The sequence below is a fragment of the Typopeltis vanoorti genome, chromosome 23 (genome assembly GCF_054136105.1).
Source record: "Typopeltis vanoorti isolate ZY-2024b chromosome 23, IOZ_Tvanoo_1.0, whole genome shotgun sequence".
In the NCBI taxonomy this organism is placed as follows: Eukaryota; Metazoa; Arthropoda; class Arachnida; order Uropygi; family Thelyphonidae; genus Typopeltis; species Typopeltis vanoorti.
This window is the reverse complement of record NC_143571.1, coordinates 49,009,607-49,034,591: the sequence shown is the minus strand read 5'-3', so window position 1 is coordinate 49,034,591 and position 24,985 is coordinate 49,009,607. Positions and strand designations below refer to the sequence as shown.

Here is a 24,985-nt window from a genome sequence, read left to right as displayed (position 1 = left end):
GTAACAATTCTATCCAGGGATGATCTTATGAAAATAAAGAAGCGTTAATAGTTACAACTGCTGCAAGAAATCCAACCATAGCATGAGATGATTAGCTTAAAATGACAGAAATAAAATCATCAGCTTTTAGAACTCCAGTTTGTCACATTATGCTGATGAATTGTATCCAATAAATGAAATGTGACTTCAAAAGAAGAAGAAGAAGAAAAAAAAATAGTCTGACAGAAATCTTCAGTATATTGAGTTACATGACGTATCTGAGTGACAGCTCACTTTCACTAAACAAGAAGTGCCGTCCCCTCTTCTTTTGTGGAAAAACAATAGCAAGACTCATAGCTGGACATGTGCCAGATATGACTCCTGTCACAAGTTCTCGACGCATTCTAACATAATAAAAGGAAAAATCTCCTTACTGCAATAAGGAAGGGTATGATTCTCTCATTGAGAGGTCACTTGATTAATAGATTGGTAGCGGTGGCCCTATGCAGTAACCTCTCCACATTCTTGAGTCTTATGTGTGTGATGGTGGGCCAGCTCACTTACTTCGAACTCTAAAGGAACATCTCGATCTTGCATATTTTGGCCGTTGGATTAGCAGAGGTAAGTTAGTTGAATGCATACCACAATATCCTGATATGGTATGCATTCACTGGATTTCTTTGTATGGGGATAGTTAAAGTTCGATGTTTAGGCCTATTTTGTCTATTTCAAGTGTTTTTGGTCCATGTTTTTTGACCTTTTGCCATCAGAATCGGCAGTAGAACAAGTATGCCTAGAGCTTGACCAAACATTTTAGAAACATTCTTATATACATGACTATTTACAATGCTTGTGATGAGCAATTTCAACAGGATAACACGTCATGTCTAGGAAAGATTACAGGGATAGATATGAATAGTGAGTTTACCTTGATGGATTTCGATACCACAGTGGAACGAGAGAGGTCCTACCTCCAGTAAGTTGGAACAGTAGGGATTTATCTGCGTGAAATCAGTGTAGATTCCCAAAATTTCGTGGAGTCATATAGATTTATTAATAGCCTACTGACAATTCCAAACATCAATATCTGCCCACCTACATGGGCAGATACTGGAAACAGTATGTTTCCAATACCAACTTAGTTTTGTTTTCTTTTATAATGCCTATAACGGATTTTTTCTTTTTTTATAACATTTTGATGAAAAGCAATTAATACGAATAACAAAACGAATTAAAATAAAACGGATTTATAGAAATTGTTTTTATGATTTATATATATTAATGGCAACTCGACTTACGCAAGTTGACCAAAACAAGGATGCTAGCACCATCTATAGATCGGATGATGAACTATCATATATTACACTTAGAGAAATGAAAATTGAGGACAACATATGTTCAACATGTTTCATCTTTGTTGATGTTTAGCAGATAAAGTAGTGTTACAATTGGAATAATTAGTAAACAACATGTTGAAATTATTAAGCAATCTGAATACTATTCAGGATTTTTTCGTTTTTTTTTTCCAGTTAGATAAATAAAAGAAAAAAATAAAATAAGCCGTACATTGTCCAAGCATGCTTCCATTTGAACTATGTTTGACAGTTGCACAGGTATAAGTTACAAAAAAAAAGAAATGAAAAGAATTGCTGCACCTTAAATAGTAGCTAAATAAGGCTTCCCGTTTTCTGTTTATGTTTGCAAACAAAAGATGGGAAAAAATCACTTAAAAGAAATCAAAACATTAAACAGCAGAACTAATGAAATGCAATTGACGCACACATATTATTATCATCGTCATCAGTATTATTATTATTATCATCACCAACAAGAGAAGAAATACTCAATAACTCACTAACACAATCATGCATTGATCATATCAACATACGGGCTCCCATCCATACATATACATCATCAGTAATTAACGTAAAAATTGCCGATCACTACTTTGTCTCAGCTTCGTTTTATTATGTTCCCTATCCCCCCCCCCCCCTTTCCACCACCACAAAAGTCGACAAAACTCGATCATACTAAAGAGCATTGTCGATAACCAAGTAAAAAATACAGACTGGAATTCCCTTCCCTACTTAAAATAAACGATCCTGTAACATTATACGAGAATTTTCAACTAAACTTCACAGATATATACAATAAAAGCAACAAAACCTACACAAACGAGACGACAAACAGACAACAATCCATGGATAAATGACGATATACTAAATACTATTACTGTAAAAGAAAATCTATGGAAAAAACTTAAAAAGTCACCCAGTAACACACATTTACAAATCTTATACAAAAACACAAGGAATAAACTAACAACAAAAATTCGTAGGGCAAAAAGACGCTACTATTTCCAAAAATTCGTGGAATATAACGACAACGTTAAGCAAACATGGGCTACACTAAACGAATTAGTAACCCGAAAAAAGAAAACTTCAGTACAAGATTTTATTGCAAAAAGCTTCGATCAGGACACAAACCAAGAGGAACTAGCAGACTCATTCAACCATGCCTTCACAAACAACATCACACAACTCAAAAAAGACAAACTACCAACGATCAACAAAAAACTACCGACAAAAAGTCAACAACAAACGATGTATTTTCCACCCATAACAAAACAGAACTGAAAGAAGCAATCCTACAACTAAAACCAAAGACCACTCTAGGAACAGACAAAATAAGACTCACAGACCTTATAACACACTTTGAACAAATAAATCCAATACTTTTGAAACTCGTGAACATAATATTCGACACAGGCATTATTCCACAACAACTAAAAACTGCAGTAATTACACCAATATACAAACACGACAAAAGAAACGATACTCAGAACTACAGACCAATAGCCACACTACCAGTCATCTCAAAAATTCTAGAAAAAATAACACACACACTAGACTACAGAACTATTTACAGAAGTACAACATCATCTCACAAAACCAATATGGCTTAGAAAACTAAAAGCACCATTACTTTATTAGAAGAAATCACCGACACAATAAACAAAGCTCTCGACAAAAACAAGTACGCCATCCTTATACTGCTGGACCTAACCAAAGCATTTGACACACTTGAACATGACATACTACTCACCAAACTATACTCAATAGGTATAAGAGGAACACTGCATACATGGTTCAAGAACTACTTCTCAAACAGAACACAAGTAACAAAAATAGGTACATGCCACAGTCGGAGTATACAAGTAAAACACAGTGTACCTCAAGATGCCATATTATCACTCACTCTATTCAACATATACATTAACGATGTTCATAACATATGCATAAGAAGTCAAATATTTCAATACGCAGATGACACTGCACTACTTGAAATCCACACAGATATTAACACAGCTCTCTGCAAAGCACAACAAGACCTAAACGAAATCACAACATACTTCCACCAAAACGCAATTCTAATCAAGGCACCAAAACACAGATGTTGATAATACACAGCCCAAGAATCATACACTTCGCATCACTATCGATACATTGTCACACATACCGCTTCATTAACAACAAAAATACCTGCCAATGTTCCGAAATCAAACCTGTAACACACGCAAAATACCTCGGTCTCTACATAGATTCCCACCTTAAATGGACAAAACATATAGAATACCTACACACCAAACTCTGGATCATCGCAGCAAAACTCTTCCAAGTTAAAGACATTATTCCACCCATAAACAAAACTCCTATATCACGGTATCTGCGAATCCCTACTCAGATACAGAATAACAGTCTATGCAAACACATCAAACAGCCACCTAACAAAATTAGAAACACTACACAGGAAAATCGTGTCAACAGTGATCTGGACACCTTACACGCAACAACCAATATCCGACAAGCACATGGCGATACACAGAATTGTGAGCATTAAAAACCTGAAACACTACATGACTTTAACAAGGAATTACTTCAACATCACTTATCGAAACAACAGAGACACGTATCGTATAACACGACTACAACAACTCTCTACATCCCCACACCCTTCAACAACTTATACGGTTCTTTTGTGAGATCACATCAGATACCCAAACTACTCAACAACCTACCAAGAAAGTTAAAACACGTAGATAACTACAGAACATTAAAACACGAAGTCTGGAAAATATACCAACAAAGTTACGAAACCATTAACACTAATATACACATCACAAATCACTAGCATCCATGCCTACATCCCATACATAAACAGTAGCAACAACACAAATAGTGAAGGCTAAATCCCACTCTCTTCACAAAAGCTAACCCAAGCTTCGAAGTTGGTGGGATTAACTCGCCTCACTCATCTACAAGTAATCCTTATAAGCAAATGCAGAAATTTGTATGTATAATCACTCTTTCTCAAACTTTAAAAATAAAAATAAAAATAAATTAAAAATAAAAAATTATACAAAAAATTCTGTATAATCTTTATTGTTAATATTTTAATGTCACACAAGATGTTTATTGTATGTATAAATATTTTAGCAATCAATAAAAAAAAATAAATAAAATCATTATTATTATTATTATTATTATTATTATTCTAAGTGCATTTCTCCACTCTTAGACTTATTTGTAAATGCGGATTATAGTGAGGTCTGCTGCCTGTACGATTTTTTGGACCACACAATCTCATTACAGGATGATTAAAAATGTATTACAATATTTTAGAATATAAATAAAATACATATTACAATTAAATCGGTAAAATTATTTAATAAAAAAAAAAAAGAACGTAATGAAATAGTTCCTCAGATGGGATGGGGGGGGGGGGAACCGTAATGCATAGAAACTAGTTTGCAGAAAGATGTTTTTTGCGTGTGAATCAGATAATTAGTTTCTGTTTGAAACACGAACTAGTAATTATATCAGTAGGAAAAATTTCTGTTTTGAACTATTCGGCCATGAATTATATGTAGTGTGAAAACTCCTCTTGTCAATTCGAGTATTCTACGCTTCAGCGGTAGAGTTAACCTTCATCGCAAAATCGAATTACTTTGACATGCCATGAAATTCTATGTAGTTGAAAGTAAGAAAAAATCCAGCCGCTAACACTTTATTTGCTAACAAACCTTGTAGCCTCTCGTGTATGGAAGTGATATCAAAAATGAAAAAGCAACTGCATGTGCTCAAGAGAACGAAATCAACACTCTCATTAACGTTAATTGACAATTGACTTTTCGTTAACGTTAGTTAACGAAAAGTCAATTTCGTTAACGTTAGTTCTTTTTAGAACTGGGCGATGGACTGAGTCCTTGACTCTTTATCCTCATCTGAATGAAGAAAATCTGTGTGGATGGGATGTTATTGAGCTAAAAGCTCTAGTCATGACTGAGTAGCGGCATTAGCCGAACCTCAGTTAAAACTTCATTGGCTACAGCATTGCCATCCGCTACCCTGGAAGTCCTCTAGTTAGCATCCTTATAAGGACTGGCTTAAAGGGACGAAGCAAGAGTGCTTTTCATCTTCTGATGAAAAGCATTCTTGCTTCGCCCATTTTTGCTTCGTTATCCGTAGAGGACAGTGCAGGGATAAAGTGTTATTGAGTTATTAAAGCTCTGATCATGGCAGGAGGGTAACAGCAATAGCCGAGCCTCAGTTAGAACTTCATTGGCTACAGCATTGCCATCCATTACCCTCCAAGGGTATTAATCACTGCATCTCACGGTCGATTCCACACCACATCCTCTCGTTAACGTTAGTCCTTATAAGGACTTGCTTGAAGGGGCGAAGCAAGAATGCTTTTCATCTTTCCCGTTATCTGTAGAGGACAGTGTAGGAATAAGGTGTTATTGATCAAATTAAAGCTCTGATCATGGCAAGAGGGTAACAGCAATAGCCGAGCCTCAGTTAGAACTTCATTGGCTACAGCATTGCCATCCATTACCCTCCAAGGGTATTGGATTGAATGAATCAATCACCGCATCTCACGGTCGATTGATTCCATTCTTGTGGTCTCCTCGTTAACGTTACTGGAGGTTCTTCATTATTTAAAGCTAGTATTCATAAATAATTTTATGGTTTCTAAAGATACTTTTTTCTTAATTTTAAAATTTATAAAAAATGAAAATGTAAACAAAACATTTTAATGTAAATTATATTTGCACATAAAATATATAATATTTATTAAAAACATCCAAAAATACTATTCAAATTAAGGGGATATTAAATCCCACATTCTTTCAAAACCGAATAAGAAACTCAAATAATCAAAAAATACTTTCACATTTGGAGTCCAAATACAGGGTGTTGGGGATAAATTTGACATATTTATAATTAATTATATTTTTCCGTAAGTTACATGTATTAACACACACTTCTCTTCATTTAAAAGTTTGGACCCTTCTTCATTCATATACAAGATGTCAGAAAGGATGGATAGCTGGAACCCACCTGAATCATGGAAGAGAATAACTTGTATCATGATGATTCGTGCCCGCCATCAAAATAAGGATATTACGACTGCTGCCCAATGCTCCCTGAATACAGTAAAAACAATCAGGTATGAACTAGAGACTTGCAATGGTGACAACGAGGATGTAGCAAGAAGAAAGATCCCTAGCAGACGATCTGATTGCGTTCGTACAGCAGAATTCCTCGCAAATCTGCAGGAACAGGTGTTGAAGAACCCTGGCATTGGAATTCGGGCTTTGTTCGTGGAGTTGCTAACTGTAGTCAAGCCCTGGATAACAAGGGTAGCCAATGGTAGGCCGTATGTATGGCAGCAGGATTCGGCCCCTTGCCACACCTCTGGGAAAAGTCAAAAATGGTTGTCTGAAAATTTCTACGACTTCACCAGTCCAAATGTTTGGCCTCCAAACTCCCCAGACCTTTTGTCCGGTATACAAAATAATCGCCCCATACAAAATAATCCCCGTGGATTATTTTGTATGGGGCGCAGTTGAAAAAGACACCAATCGCACTTCCAGTAATACAAAAGCCCAGTTAATGGATAAAATTAAAACAGTTTTTGCGGCCCTTCCCAGGGAGACTGTAGCATCAGCTTGTTCGAGGTTCCGAAGCAGAATTGAAGCTGTGATCGATGCTAATGGTGGTTATTTTGAGTAAATCTTGTTGATAGTATTGTAATTAACTCTGCCTGTAATGTTTTTTTGTCAATTCATTAAATTTAATAGATACAAAGAAGATTTTCTTTTTCCTTACGAAACTGTCAAATTTATCCCGAACACCCTGTATATCTGAAATCCAGCACACTTGAGAAAATACGCCCCAATAATGGGAAAACAAGAAGGATGAGATATCTTTGAAATTTGGAAATGATTCCCTGAAGGAATTAAGAAGATAGATAAGATTTTTTACTGAGGTTTTTGTTTTAAATTATGATGCATTTTTGAAATTATTTCTACCAGAACAAGACGAAACACACATCTAGTAGAACTATTTGAATTATCTGAACCTGAAGTTCGTGTTGCTTCTAATTATTGCTTATGAGAAGATTAGTAAACCTTCATATTGAAATACAAGATTTAACAAGATTTAGATTTAACCATTTAATATACCAGGAGTCAATGCACGGGGTAACAACAATGCCCACGTATCCTTTCCCTTTCTGCGTGCTTAAATTTAGACCATCAGCTCTTGTCGATCTGAACTCTCCCATTGATCTGTGTGACCTGGTTCCTGTTCTCTAAATGGCTTCCTGTTTCACTGCAGCTTTTCTTTTTTTTCCACAGTCATTTTAACTTTCATTACACCTTGCGATGTTTGCCTTTCATCAACACACGCATCATGATGACGACCCCTGAAGGCAGATTACGAAATGAGCTTTCTTAAACATACCTAAATGTCTTCTTCCACCGCTCATCTTATATTTACAATATCTGCAGCAGCGTGTGAACTATATCAACGCATCTAGGTTAGGATATGTTTTAAATTTATCTTGGCGCGGCAAATATATATTTATTTTAATGAGAGATTCTTTCTCTCTCTCTCTCTCTCTCTCTCTCTGTAGATAATGGTGATATACTGTTGTCTGTGAAAGGTCTTTTTCTCCGAGCTTTCATGTTATCCATCTGTAGAAAAGTTTGGGAATTTCTTCAGAAGAGTTCAATTTATTGTGTCAATAAATCTATAATTTGAGAAAACCGAAATATGACATAAAAAAAAAGAAAATAATAAAAATAACTATAAGAAACTTTTAAAAACAAAAAAGAGCAAATAAAAGAAATACGCCAAAAAGTAAATATAAAGAGAAATAAATAAAAGAGAAAGTAAAAACACAATATGCGAAAAATCTTATTCCCGAGGGTAACAGATGGCAATGCTGTAGCCAATGCAGTTTTAACTGAGACTCGGCTATTGCTGTTACACTACTGTCATGGTCAGAGCTTATAGCGCTATATTACCCCATTCATACATTTTCTTCTACAGATAACGGGGAATATGAAAAGCATTCTTGCTTCGCCCATCTAGCCAAAAAAAAAAAGTGTAAAATTAAAGAAAAAAGAAGTGAAAAATATATCTAAAGGAGGGAAAAAATACACTAAGAAGAAAATTAAAAAGAAACATTGACAATAATTGAATGTAGACAGTTATTTAACAGTGGTTTGTTAGAATATCATATTTTATTGCCTATCACGAGGATAGGCAATAAAATATGATAAAGCTGGGATAATAAAAGAATAAAGGAAACTTCCTTAGGCTGAATCAGAAAGGTGTCCAAAGCCAAGTAGAGACCTTGGCGCAACTGATCATTATCAGTTACATCATGGTCAAAATATTGCCATGGAATCCCACCAATAACACGACCAACGACAAATAGTAGGGACTGACTCTCACTAGGGAGATATCTGTCTACTCCCTCGAGTTTCTCCGATTGACAGTATCTACGTTTAAGTGTGGGCGTAAAGATCGTGACCTATTTGGCTTCAAACTGGAAGAGAGAGAGGGTAATAGCAGGAGTTAGAACAGACCATTAAGAGTATCAAAAAGGGTACACCGGAAATTATTGACTTTCTAGAAGGGTCACTTGTAGCAATGTCATGAATGTATACCGAACATTAGGTGATTAACAGAAAATATAAATACGGTAGGAAGCAGCAGAATAGATATGAAAAAGGGATGAAGGAACATAAATTCCAATAGACATGGTACAAATGACTACGTTATATGATAGGGAGATAAAAGAGCAGATGACCATTAAGAGTACGTACCCTGCTTGTTCAAAAGAAAACACCGAAGAGCACTGGAGAAGGATGAGGAATCCCAATTCCTGTTATTTTACGAAGAAAGAAGAACAAAAATATTCACTCTCCCTCTCCTGGGATAAAATATCAGTGGAATGTTCCTAGATCTTTGCTAAGTCCATGGCCTTGTGCATCCAGGCAGTCATGAAAGCGCGGCTATTCAGTGTCTAATAATACAAATCATATTATTTCGGATAATTTGATTCCCGTATACTGGATTACACTATTACGTCGGGTTTTTTTTTAAGGTACTCAGATAAAAACCCATTAGATAAAAATCAATCTGAAAAAAATAAATAAAAAAAATAACAAAAAAATCTGAAAAAAAAAAGATTTTTTTTTCTGTTTTTTTTTGGGATACGGGATTCGAGCCCTTGTCGTTCCAACTAAAGAATGATCCTTACTGACTCACTTTCTGAAGCACACAGCAGTGTCAAAGATGAACATAACCCTAATTCGCTCTTAACTGTCTGATTTATCAGTGATTTTAGGATTCGGATTTTACCACTGAAACAATGGATCTCTCTCTCTAAGTTAAACACAAGTATTTATCTGATTTTCTTACATCTGTGTATTGAGGTGTCTGGAAGTAGGTTTCTTCGAGAACAGTAGGAAACGTGAAAGAAAAAAAAAATTCAACACTCTTGTTGGAACGTGCCTTGGTTGTAGACCTGTTGCTTGTGCCAAATTCACACCCGTGCGCCTCCATCCCCCTTTCTCTTCCCTCCTTTCTTGCAAAATATGCTGCGTTGAGATCAGACTAGTTGTACCTCGTTTAGCCGTGGGTACGTAAGCGGAAATTTACAGCTAAAGATTGTCACACGTTCACCTAGATTTTTTTTTTTTTTTTTTTTTTTTTTTTTTTGCTCACTTAGCAAAACAGGTTTCTCCCTAACTTGTAAAAGGTACGTTGACTGCAACGAAATGGGTCAGGGGACAAAGAGAGAAAAAGTAACAGCGTGGATGATCTTGTAACAGCCGGTCGGCTTTCAAGAATGTAGTTCTACACAAACCGGTTTTGAAGTAGAGATCAAAGAGTTGCATATTGAAATGTGACTGACTGTCTCGATCAATTACTGCGAGATTGCTTTGCGATTGACTCAATACAGTCGATCACAATAGGAAATCAAGAACGTTTAGTGCACGTTATTTTTAATAATAAAAAAACACCTTTTGAATGAATTTAAATCGATGATTCATCTCAAATGAAAATAACTACAATCAATAACGATCTCTGCTCCATAATGCTGTTTTAATAATCCTGATAAGGCAGAATCTTCCCGATTGGCTGCATTTAAATATCTCATAATTATACTTGACGCTACTACCGATAGATGGCGATTATTTATTTTTAATTGTTTTTTTTAACTTTATGAAATCGACTGATTTTAGAGAATGCATTTTCCAGAGAACGCTTTTTTATGGCTTTGATTTTTTTCTTCTCTTCCTAGACCTCGATGTCTGTGCATGTTGTGGAAGTATGTCAAGGTCATTGCGTGGTACTTTTGCTTCTTAATACGTTTTTGAATATCCAGGAAGCATGAAAAGAAGTCCATATTTTGAAATTACTATAAGGCCTCCATCTTTATCGAATTACGTGACTGTTTGCAGCGACAACCATTCTTTGTGTGAATCACTATGAATCACCATCGAATCTTTTTTTTTTCTTTTTGCTTGCTGATGCTGCTTAAATTAAGGATTAAAATGACATAACCCCAGTAATATTGCGAAGTGTAATTCATGAAGTAATCTTTCAATATCGTCTGTGTTTGTGCAATTCCAGTAGAACAGAAGGACGCAAGATGATCGTTTATTTTTCTTTTCTGAATTATCTGATATAGAAACATTTAAGAAAGATAGGTGGCGTTCTCTTTCAGAAACAAATTTGATTTTTCAAATTCCAAAAAGGAAAAAAATAAATAAATAAACAAACAATCTGAAGACACGATCAAAAGTTCTTAAATCATAATAGCAATGGACGTCAATGAGAAGAAAAAAAAATGCGGAGATGATTTTATTATTTTAATCAAAGAACTCGATGAACTTCAGAAGAAATGTGCAAAGTGTTTTATACCAATTCAGTTACCCTCAAAAATAAACGCAAAGAAAATAAAGAAAAGTAAAATAAAAAGTGTTCCGGACATTTAAAGTACGTCAAGAAAATTGGAAGACCGAAAATAATCCAGAGAAAGGGAGGTGGTATGAGGCTCCGTCAGAGAGTCGAATTCGGGTGATTCGAGCAGAGCTTTCATAGTACTCATCTATAAAAAGAGAAAGAATGTGAGAATTACAGAAGATTTATCTACTGACGATTTCTGGGATGGTTTGTGCAAGTATAGTTCGGAAAAAGGCTAAGAAAAATTGTGAAAGGTAAACTTGGAAAAGCGCAAACTGGGTTCGAGCCAAACAGAGGTTATCAGAGTTAGATTTTCACTTGAAGACAAACAGTTGAGAAATCATAAGAATATAACAAGGATCTGTTTCTTCTACAGATCTGGAAATGGCATATGACACAGTGTCAAGAGAATATGATGTAAATGAAACCTTATACAGAGCAATTATAGCTTATATTTAAGACAGCTAATAGAAATGAAGGAAGACAAGGGTGCACATCATCACCACTGTTATTCATTATCTATATCGATCACATTATGAAAGAAAGTGATATTAAACCTGATATCAAAATTGGAGATATTCAACTCAGCTCTTTACTTTATCCGGATGACGTCATACTCCTAAATAAACTCGGTACAAGTCTGCAGGACTTCCTAACTTAACTGAATAACTTCTGTAATAGATTGGGTATGAAAATCAACAATACAAAGATTACGAAAATAGGCAATAACATTGAAAACATCAACTGCACACCGAAGGAAGATCTATAAAACAAGTAAAATAGTTAAACTATTGAGATACAATTTTTAATAGAGTAGGATGGCAAATTAAATATGGAAAATATATATTAAAATAAAAGTTTGTATGGTGTGGAAACAAGTGAATAAGAGAGAGAGAGAGAGAGAGAGAGAGAGAGAGAGAGAGAGAGATTAACTAAAGTACCATAGTTGCTTCAGTTGCAATTTCAAAACAATCCAAAGGTACTTGATGCCAAGATTTCCAGGATGACAGAAAAAAATACTAAAAAACGCACCAAGAGGGCCTGATGTAGTCAGTAATATCTTAAACAAACTATTGATAAAATGGGTGACTGATTGGTTGGATATCTTCCGAGACAACTATGGCTATGAACCTGTACAAGCCACATTTTTGACAGCTGGGTCATTTCTAACAGTGTTTGCAGAAAGTAAAGTAACTTTAATGAAGAAAAAAGACTCTACAATTATATCAGTTGAAGAACCAATGAAAATTAATTCATGCTCTTAATGAGCTACTCTCAAAATAAATATTGGCATGACAGTGGATTCTCTAAGATTGTAACTTTTCATTATATTTAGAAAGAATATCCTTAAATTCCAGCTTATGAGAACGAGTTAATAATCCACCCCGAGACGTCTCTTTCATGTGACTCAAGTCTGGGACAAGTCAGCGTATTCTAGTATGACCTTCGTGAACTTAGGCGACTGCACACGTTAATCACTAAAAGACTCCATGCAGAAGTATAGAAAGGACACAAGGGTTGCATGTGTAATAATTAATAGTTTTTTTTTTTTTTAATGCTTTCAGTTGAAGCATGCGTGTTGCAGTTTGGAACTGCAAGCGTATGTGTGTGGGGGTCCTTTTTTTTTTTTTTTTTTTTTTTTTTAAAGATACAAATGAGTCCTCTTGCAAACACAGTTCCCTTCGGCAGGTGGCTCATTTTATCCAAGGCACGTCAAAGATCTTATAACGACTTTTTTATGACTGTTTCGTGACCTCTTGAATGGTCCCAGTTGTCTTGACCTCTTCCATTAATAAAAACTGTCTACCCCTCATGTGAGACCTCATTTTGGAGAAATGCACGTCTGAGGGAGAAAAGTCTGTTGAATACGAAGGGCATTCAGAACAAGTAACATGGCGTTTTGATACGGTACAATGACACAAGTAATGACCTGTGACAGAGCATTGTCGTCTGACGACGGCTTCGATGCCCACAGTGTTCATCTCTTTCAGCGCTTAAAATTTTCTTACCATTGGGGGAGGGGAGGGCTCGTGATGGACAACGCATTCTGAAAAAAAAAAAAAAAAAAAGAGTTAACATGATTTTGGTCAATAATTATCTTATTTTTTTGGAAATTTGGCACTAAGAAGCTTGATCGGGTGTTTCAACTGGTGCTGAGTTAGCTAATCTCATAAGGATATATATATATATATATATATATATATATATATATGGAAGAAAAATATATGGAAGAACAGGAGATGGCTTGAGAGAGGCGCTTGCTCTGGTTCTACTACAGGTGATGTCTCTCTGATGTTCTTCGAGACGCAGTAGGATGGACTTCTCAGTTTGGCCATAATATGGCTTCCCACAGTCACGTGATTTTACATACACCTGGAAACTGAAGATGGTTGTGAGCCTGTTTTGGTTGCCTTAGAATTGATCTGAGTTTAGGAAGAGTGGAAAAGCATGTTTTTATATTAAATTTTTTTCAAAATTCTTCTTAGCTACTGGAAGAGCGAGCTGATGTAAGGTAAAGAGATATAACCCTTGGGGTTATCCTGTATCTCTGTGTTTGACGATGCCGGTATAGTTGTTTATTGATAGTTTTCGAAGAGTAGCCATTATTTGTCAAGGTTCTTTGGAGATGTTGTAGTTCATTTTTAAGCTCCTCCTCAGATAAACAGCAACCTTAGTTATAGTTTACCAGACTCATTTAGCTCTGCCATCAGATACTGGCGCACTCGTGAAGTCACACGCTCGCAGATGCCTAACAATAGAACTTTAGCCCTGATTGTAGCTTCAGTTCAAACTTAATTCTAGCTCATAATCTGTTTTTGTAGTGGTACAATGTTTCTTTACGGTGTTTTTATGTTCTCACGCATGAAGAAGTCGGCATTCCAACGAAACATGTCGTCTGTTATATATATATATATATATATATATATATATATATATATATATATATATATATATATATATATATATATATATATATATATAATATATATATAACAGACGACATGTTTCGTTATATATATAATATATATATAAAATTATATATATATATATATATATATATATATATATATATATATATATATATATAAAGTTTTTAACTTGGGTATATTATGTATTCGAGATACCAAGTAATTTTATATAAACTTCATGTTTAATCCTATTTCCCAAGTAAGCAAACAGACAAGTATATCAAGTTTGCCATTGCACGTAGTGCAAGACTGAGGCAACTCCTGCAAGTAGTGCAGGACCAAGTTTATATAAAATTACTTCGTATCTTGAATATATATATATATATATATATATATATATATATATATATATATATATATATATATATATATATATATATATATATATATATATATATATATATTAGGATAACCAAGTAATTTTATAAACTTGGTTATTTTAACTCCTAATCCCAAGTATGCAAACAATTAAGTTTGCGAATGAAACAAAGTTCAAGTCTAAAGATGATACAACACCAGGGCAACTCATTGTAAAGGTGGGTAAAGCTCTGATCACTATTCTTAGTATTTTCCATAATGTAAAGCACATCTCACTAGAAGATGTATATAGCTTTACATTATGGGAAAATACTAAGAATAGTGATCAGATCTTTATCCATCTTACAATGAGTTGCCCTGGTGTTGTATCATCTTTAGACTTGAACTTTGTTTCATGCACAAACTTAATTGTTTGCATACTTGGGATTAGGAGTTAAAATAACCAAGTTTATAAAATTACTTGGTTATCCTAATATACAATATCCCCAAGTTAAAAATTTTATTACATATATATATATATATATATATATATATATATATATTATTCAACCGCAACTATAAATTACTATCTACAGTAACTATTATTAATACATTATACAAAAAAAAAAGGAAAATTGGTATGAAATTCATTGTTTAAAAAATTATTATTATTTACTTTATCTGAGAAAAAATAAAGTGTTAAAAAATTAATATGCATATGTATATATATAGAATGTACTTGTACGCAAAAAAATATTATTATCGTTAAAAAAAATATGTTATCTGTAAGTGTAAATATCTGTATGCAGAATAGTGTGCAATATATTATAAATATTATGTGTGAATAATAATAAAATTTGAAGTTTGAAAAAAAAAAATCTCATCATCATCTCTTTTATAAACACAGTTGTATCTTAGGTACTTCCAACTCATGAAATATGCCTCCAGCTCTCTCTCTCTCTCTCTCTCTCTCTCTCTCTCTCTCTCTCTCTCTCTCTCTCTCTCTCTCAATCTCTCATGTGTTTCCCACCCACGAAAGGTTATTAGTAAACCTACAGTACATTTGTACCATGAGTGGGCTATCAATTTTTTTTCATTTGTTCATCGATTATATTTAATTGTTGTATTTTTTTTCTATTTATTTTTACATGGTTTCGAACTTTTTCAAGCCACTTCAGGCCTCCAAAAGGCGTTTCAGTAAAATGACAAACGACGCTCAAGTAGTTTTAAATGCAATCGCTAATCTTCAATGGAAAAATATATGAAAGTCACGCAAGGTCAGATGGCGTTTCTCAACCACAGATGAAGTATTTGTAAAGAATGCAAACGTTGGGCTAATCCTTGATGATGAGGGAAGTTTAAGTTGTCGCATAAGTTACGCTTCGTTGAAAATTGAGAAAGTAACAATTCGAAGACAATGGTAAGAAATTATGGATATTGTAACAACGGCTTGGTAACTATGGCATAGTAACGATGTTGGGGTTGGTGGATAGGAATCAATAGACTTAGGCAGGGTTTTCTTGTATATTCTTTGTATGGCGACTAAACTCAAATAAATAAATGTCAATGGGCGTTATTAGTGACCAGATGTACAATAACAATTACTCTTTCAACCACTTTTTATTTTAATTTTCTTTTCTTGGAAGAGGTAAAACTAGTCAGAAAGACAGCTGTAGTTGGAATTCCTCAGACACCTTTTTTAGCAACAGGTCTCCACCTACTGCAAGGTCGTTATATTCAGGATGGAGAAAATGTTCTGTTCTTTTAGCCCGCCTTCAAAGAGAAAAAAGCTATTCTGTGTCGCGTTGTACTAACTGTGAAGGTTAAACTCGCCTACTGCTAACAGAAGCTAAAACCAATGGGTATGAAGGAAGCCATGTTGGCTATTAACATATTTACCTTAATTTAAATCAGATAAAACACTGAGTAGAGATTGGTAATATTTTTGAGCTCTCTCTCTCTCTCTCTCTCTCGCGAATTCCACTTTTTTGTTTGAACACAATGATGACATCTTTGTACATGTAGATAGAAATCATTATTAGGCCTAACAACCCAAAATTGCGATAGCATAACTATCTACCATTATAGACTCGCTAACAATACAAGTGTTGTGGCAACAATGAATATTGCTATACAGATCGCTTGTGTCCTTCATTGTTATGGCATCTCGCGTACTTCTCAACAATATTGCGCAAGGATTTGTAAGCGACGTATTGTTATTTGAAATTTAAAAGATAGAGTATGTCATGTACCTTTATACGAATACAGGACTGCTTCAAGCTAATATTTGAATCTTAAGACACTATTAACGTAGTACATTAACCTCAACTGCAATATTGTTGTTGTGTAGGTACAATAAAGGCGGGGATTGTGTCCTCTTGGTGTTATTTCTCATCCTCTTACCGCATACTTTACACGATGACTTCATCTGAAGCCCTACATAAGTCTTTACCAGCCACACCCAATCTATCAAACCTTCCCAGAAGTGCAATCGATTCTTTGCACTCTTCTACCTCTTGTCTAGAGTTACCAAAGATGTGGCGATCTCCTTTTCTATCTGTCACTATTTTTTCTGTTTTTGTTGCAGATAAGACCGGTTCAAAGACGTCTCCAATTATGTAAATATGCTATTGACCTCTTCCCATGGTCATCTGACCATGCGCATTGACATGTTAAACGGGCATCTCCAAGAATAGGAAAGAAAACAACCGTCTGATAGGTAACGATGATTTTGTATTTTTAAAATAAGTTCCCCCCTCCTTTTTTATTTATAGGAGTGTTGGATTTCTAATTCAATGCTCTACAAGGGTTGCAATTAAATAAATCACGACTCTGTATAATCTGCATTCTGTTCAGCTCCATTGAATACCTCGAATTAAAACAAGAAAAAACAACATGAATTTTGTTGTTGTTTTTTTGTTTTTAAATATTATGGAAAAAAATACGAAAGTTGCATGTAGCAAGGTCAGGGCAATCATTCCGGCTTGGTTGGAAAGCAGCTAGATTACTCGCTTCCAATTAACAGGCTGTGGGTTCGAATCCCATCATGAGTGTTTGCTTTTCCGAAAATCTTGAAGCAGTAATATCGGGTTCATCTGACTGATAAATTAAAGACATGGATAATCCAAAGTTATCCACTAACATTTAATATTTGCACAGCGCAAGGTGCCCTTCATTTGTTTTTCTCATGGTGTTACAGTCAGGTCGAAGGCTTGTAGTTCTTTCGGAGAAAATTTGGCCCTTGGATTGCAATCCCGTCTAGGACTCAAAGATTATTTATGAAGGCTTTTTTCTAAACGTGATGATTCAGCCGGTAGGATAGCAAGATCTTTTCCCTCTCGGAAACTAATTTTTGGTTCCCACGAAACAGATAAATCAGCCAAAGAACACACCTGATTAGTGAACAATACAGCTTCCTCTGTGCCTCAGTTTTTTTGAGGTAAACTGCCAACTCGAACTGCACACAACATCACCATCTTTTGAAATTCTATGCTATTTGGACTTTTCGTATAATTCAATGGGAAAGACTGCCTTTTACTAATTAGTTCTTGTCCATTATTTTGTTACTTATATACAGTAATTGTAGTAAATATTGTAATATTGTCGTAATAAAGTGACAAAATATTGGACAAACTATTATTTTCTTTAATATATAGATCATAGCAGATGAAAGACTGATTTCTTTCCTTACACATATCTCAGTCTCGTAGTTCTTACTATGCTGTTTTCATTCTCCTCCTTATAACTGCTACACGATTACAAAGCAGGGATTTACCTCAATATTCTCATCTTTTAGTTTTCCTGTTACGTTCTACATCCTATAAATACCAGGCACGCATAACTTCCCACTTAAATGGGTTCTACTCCACATGGCACTTTGTCGTCTTTCTAACCAACTGTAGCAATGGTAAACAATAGGAGTAGAAGGTGATCTTAACCACAAACAACACAAAAATTGTTTCCTTGAAGTTACGTTAAAAACCGCGGAACATACAGAACGCCTCTTACTGATTGCACACCAGAGTTAACCTGCGATGTCTCAAACAATGTTAATGCTGATTAACAGGTAACAAGTTTCTTCCTTATTCTAACAACGGAACTGTTCCTTATCCACTTAAGATTAAAGTTCGACTTCCGATTGAATTATTGAGAAATATTTTTATTGTTACAGACGACTCACTGTGTTGTACCATTCGGAGCGGACAACTACATAAAAATAACAGAGATTCTTTTTTAGATGGAGCATTGAACTTTGAGAAAAGAACGAACGGTTACATTATTTTTAATTGTTCCATTACCAGACACAAGCAGTGCCAACAGGAATTATAGTGATGAGCTTAAAAGATGTTCGTACAAAATTGATTCTTTTTGCCCTGTATTCAGATGAGTGTTCCATTACTTTTGACAGGATAGTACATATGATTAATTTTCTTTAAAATAAATTCCAATAATCTCTCTAGATCTATATAAAATCTTTAGAAATGCATGAAATATATTTATTTGGTGTTATTTGATTGTTAAAATAGACATTTCGTTGGAAACATTGTCGTATTGTTTTAAACATTTGTGTAAATATTCCAACAGAGTTCATTATTAAAAGAAAAGTCAAATTATTTCATTGTTGAAAAGTACAAGTTTATACATATGTATAAACAAGGCGACAGACTTCATTATTAAAATAAAAGTCAAATTATTTCATTGTTGAAATGCACAAGTTTATACATAGGTATAAACAATGCGACAGACTTCATTATTAAAATAAAAGTCAAATTATTTCATTGTTGAAATGCACAAGTTTATACATAGGTATAAACAATGCGACAGACTTCATTATTAAAATAAAAGTCAAATTATTTCATTGTTGAAATGCACAAGTTTATACATAGGTATAAACAATGCGACAGACTTCGTTATTAAAATAAAAGTCAAATTATTTCATTGTTGAAATGAGCAAGCTAACATATATGTATAAACAATACGACAGCCTTCATTATTAAAATAAAAGTCAAATTATCATTGTAGAAATGCAGAAGTTTACACATTCGTGTAAACAATGCGATAGATCTCATTGTTTAGAAACACAATTTTACACGTTTGCGTAAAATAATGTGACAGAATTTATTATTAAAATAAAAATCATTATTTCACTGTCGAAATGGATATAGTTGCTTAATGCTTGAAAACTCTTATCCGTTGCTAATTACAAAACCGTGATACAGCTGCACAATAACCCACAAAGATACAAATATTAGAAAAAGAAGTATTTGAAGATTATGATGGGTTACTGCCTATCTGCATATTTTTCAGACAGTTCACAAACTTCTCCTGCGGTCATTGTTTTCCACCTGTTCGCTCAACTTTCCCTTAACTCGTTCATCCGGTTTTACTGGGCGACAGGGCTACATTCCTGTATGTTAAATAATACCTCTGGTTAAACGACTTTTTAATTACACTTGAAACTCCTTTCAGATTTTAGAACAAGTCTCTGGATTTGTTCGTTCTTTTTTCCATAACCCATTTAAAACGTTTCTTCTAGTGTTTAAGCTCCTTCATGAATCGATTGCTCACGTCTGGTAATTACGTCATGAGAGATAACAAAAGATATCAAGATTTCTAGTTTCTGTTAGGCAAACAATGCTTCCAATGAATGCCACGAACCGATATTTTGACTTCGTTTAGATTTCTAACAATTAAATCTGACAAAGTGATGAGAAACTGACATAATTTCTTTCTGGCAGACGATATTTCAAATGTTATAAAAATCTATTCGAACACTTATATCGAAGTTAATTTAGTAAATTTTGAATATTATGATTTACGCAGACAGTTACGGCTTTATTGCATGGAAATCTTGGATTAGAATATAAATGAGGTTATGCAATAATTATACATTAATACTTGTCGATAATTTTGATACTGTATGCTTCAAAATAATTTCATTGTTTTTTTCTTCGATAGGAATAAATTAAATCAAAAAGAAGAATTTTACAATAACATTTAGGACCCTAGAGATCAATTCTCTATTTGCTCTGAGTGTGCTATTACATGAACTGCGTTCCTCTTAGTCAAATATTTGCTAACTTTAACTTTATTTTTAAATTAAATTAGGAAATCTTATATTATTCCCTGCCAGTTATATATTCGTATTATGCTAGAATTGTGTACAGAGAAAAAGTTGTGATTTTACTCGGCTTAGCTGGTATCAGAACTTAAATATATTTTTAACAACTTGCCTGAATCTTGTGGTTCACTGGAATACAACAGCTATGGTCGGTATCATTATTTGTTGCCCATAAACACCACAGGTTACAACAAACTTTGGTTTCACTCCCTTTTGGTACATATTATTTAACAAATATAATAAAAGCTTAGTGAATAGGTCGGTATTACTTGCAACTTGTATAGCAAGTCTGGTCTGGCATGGGCAGTATCATACACTTCCTCAGAGCCTATATAATCTACTACATAATAAGTAAATAAAATGAATTATGGACCACGAGAATAAGCTCGATATTTGTGACTGAACAGGAAGGATTTGGGATTAAATTATTGTAAAAGTGACAGGAGAAGATTCTGATCGTGGTCTGCAAAAGGACAACTCTAGCTATTGATTTCAGTATGAGACAGAATATTGATATTAGCTAGGAAAAACATGTCTAGAATTGACTGTTTTAAGAATTTCGTTATTGGAATAGAGAAACAAGATGTTCTCGTTTCTCTGCAGATCTCGAATTTCCAGTGGGAATTGGAAAACTCGGAGGATGTCACATGGTTTGACGCATTCCAGCTTAGCTTGTTATACAAAGTCCACAAAACAAGAACATAGGCGATATCATCATGAACTCACAGCTTTCATTATCTTGTGATCTTTCCATACTGATTTGTATTATTCTTGATGGAAAGAATATACTGCAGTTTGCTTGAACATCATTGCTGACAAGTGCACTCAACTCGTATCATCCGAATGGTGTCAGGAGTATCCTAGGAAAATTACCAAGTATGTCTGGACAGCTCTCTGTGTCTTAACTGTTAGTAGATTATTCACTCATTATGTTTTAACCTAACGAGCACTTTTGTCTTATAGAGATCCAAAAAAGCAAAATAAGGCTTGCTATTAACATAGTCTGTAATTTTTGTTAGGGTTGCATAATTAGCTTTTTTTTTCCCTCTCCTGAGAAACATAGCAAGTATTTCTATATTTTTATTTTCAATACTGAATACTATTGCATTATCTGCAATGAGAGAGGGATGATAGTGTAAACTCTTAGAGCCTTTAATGATTCAAAGAGCATGTTGTAGCAGCTCTCTTGCTCTTTTTATTATATTATTAATTATTATACAATAATAATAATTATATATATTATTCATATTAATACATGAGAGAATATATTATATATATCCTCTCATGTATTACTAAGTAAATCGGCCCACATTCTTTCTTCTTAAGTTATACATTTTGCTTTTAACTTAGAATTTAACTTAGAAAGAAAACCAGGACTTCCTCTTAAAAGATTCAACGATGACTTTTAAGACCGGAACAGGCCATGCTAGGCCTAAATCCTTGATATGCATGATGATGATGATGATGATGATGATGAACTTAGAATTTGAAATGAAATGAAAAAAAAAAAGGTTGACCTTTATCTGTAATGCATTTTAATAGTCGATTTTCGGTCTCGAAAAAATAATAATAAATAGAACTCTCCTTGCTGTCAAGTGAAAAGCCTCTAAGAATGTTTTTGACTTTGAAACAGAACAAAAGCAAATAAAAACGAACTATACGCCATTGTGATCGTGAAACTATTCATTTATATTGAATTATATTAATAGATAAAGGATCGCAAAGGTCACTGGGACACACACACAAACACACATCCGTTAGCATCTAATAATTTAAGTCATACGCGAATTTAAGGAAGAAATAGGGCGTAGCTTCCTCTATCGGTAGGAACAAAGACAGGGTAGGTTATAAGGTTAATGGATGATAATTAAAGTAATTAAAAATAGCTAAACTGGAAGCTTAGAAATAATATTTGCACCAAGTGAAATAAATTTCGTAATATTAAGATTTCATTGCCAAAATGTACATGATAATTAAACAGTTGCTTAATAGAAATTCCACTCGGAACTCCCAGTTAGAAATTCCTCTTGTAATCTTACAATATTGTGAGTGTCTAAAACATATCGATATTCTGTCTTCACCTAAAAACAATCTAAGTATTTGTAATAACCAATCCTACAAAGTTTTAAGAAATCCTGCAACATAACAAAGTCTCGTCTACTGTAGTTAGAATTTTGAAGAAGAAACCTTCGTTGAAGATATTAATGACTTCTTTAAACAGTTAAGAAATTAAAAAATTACAGACCAATCTTCAAAAATAAAATAATAAAAATTAAACACATGAAGACACTTTCATAAGTTGCAATAATCCCAATAAATACCATTTACGATAATCTAGATAAAGGTTATAAATTAATTGGAACACGGATGTCTACGTTATTGTGTGAGCTGACAATAATGAATTTTTTGCAGACATTTATTGCAGAAAATTAAATAATAATAATAATAATAATAATAATAATAATAATAATAATAATAATAATAATAATAATAATATAAACGTCAATCACTACATCTTCAAATGCATAAAATGGTACTTACTCAACCATAAGGACACTAATAGGATTCCACACTTGTTCATGATGCGTTCTTCGAGTGGGAAGAGGAACAAGAGAAAGCCCTCAATCCACTTGTATAATAGCAAACTGACCTATGCAGACCCCTGGACGTGTTTTCTTTGCGCAGAAAACAAGGAACTGAACGATAACACTTGATCAGTTTCTCTTTACTGACCTAAATAGCGTTCGTATATGTAAAGGGAATAATGAGAGGGGGGAGGAGAATACGACTTATAATATGCACTAAAGGAGACGCGGGGCCTCGGGTCACCCACGGGGGTGACACGGAGGTGCAATAAGGAGACGAGAACTGGTTTGCCGACTGTTGAACTCGGGCGCTGAAACAAGTCGCCAGCGACTACACACTTTCTGTTTCCAAGACTTCTGATTCCGATGGATGCCTCTTCAGCTCGAAGAAAATCTCAAGGAAATGAATTCCGAAAAATACGCTTTAAAGAAAAAAAAAAAAGCAAGACGAAACGGATGAGGTCGGGAGGCGTACGATTTCGGCGAAACAGAACCTAACGGTAACAGCTGTTTGAGTTAGAAGCAGACAATAATCCGTGTTTGGCCTTCTTCCTCGAAGAAATGGAACTCGCCTAGTTGGCGACTGAGCTGAAGGCTCGCTTCTCAAATGGAGACAGGGTTCCAGAGCTCGAGGGTTTTTAAACAACCTACACAATCCAGTTTTTTGACCGGAGGGAAGGTAAAGTGGCTTGTGGCACGTTCGCGCTCCTCTACCTGCTTCCAGGTAAAATGGGTCAGCTGGCTTGCTCGACTGCCGCTAACTTGCGACCAACCAGAGAAGAGCTGGTTTGGACTCAGCGATGACGTTCTTCAAGTCACGCGCGGTAGGAGAACCTTGGTTAATGAGACCATCACCAGAAATTCTGGCCTTGTAACATACTGACTGATTTTGCGTAGTCCTGGTGGGGTATTCAGGAACTACACTACTGGATTACAGAGAGGTACTCTATTAGGATGACAACGTTCGAGCATTTACACTGCAGTGCAAAATATTAGTAGAATATTTGAATGACTTGCATTGGACAGAGAAACAAAAAGATGTGGGGATCCCATCGTTTATCTATCATTCCAACGTGTTATTTTTTTTTTTATTTTTTTTTTTTTTTGTCTTTCAAAAACGAGCACTTTGCAGATGGGGGGAGAGAAAGAATATTAGGTATTATGGAATACTTAAAGAAAAATTTTATGTTGTCTTCTTTGACATCATTTGGATCGTAAAGTCCCTGATAGGTTTGAAGCCCTTACATTTGCTCATTTTACTGCATGATTTTTAATTTTTTAATGACAGTTCCGCCCACGAAATATTGTCAGCTTATAGTATCTACTGTTGGCAAGTTAAGGGTCAGATCATCTAAAAATTCTGAATGACCTGACCACTTCGGGCTTCCGATAAGCAAGTTGTTGGTCTCACACCGATCAATAAAATTAATCATCTACTGTTTCGGCTAAGGAATTGACTTTTCTTAACCTATTTTTAATCGGATAGGATTGTTAATTCTATCTATATAACCTGTACTGCCTGCACATCTGTAATGGCGCGTTATCCTACTAGAGTCAGATAATCTAACTAGCATCTAAGTAACTGTCACGTGATGGAAAATTCTGCGTACACGTGGTCTGCTAAAGAATGTTCACTTAATCTCTGGCATTGAGATGTTGTTCCACTAGTGTTGGGCGACCACGCATGTTACGTAAACACTC

General features: G+C 34.5%; 1 protein-coding gene across 1 annotated transcript in view; it reads right to left on the bottom strand.

The window, feature by feature from the left end:
• The window catches only part of LOC150093834 (uncharacterized), a 49,656-nt gene extending 26,263 nt beyond the window's left edge, over window positions 1-23,393 (bottom strand). Inside the window, exon 1 of the mRNA XM_090412531.1 lies at window positions 23,241-23,393. Within this exon, the coding sequence (XP_090268657.1) occupies window positions 23,241-23,280 (40 nt within the window). The 5' untranslated portion in view covers window positions 23,281-23,393. The remainder of the gene's footprint in view (window positions 1-23,240) is intronic.
• Window positions 23,394-24,985: the final 1,592 nt, after the last annotated feature.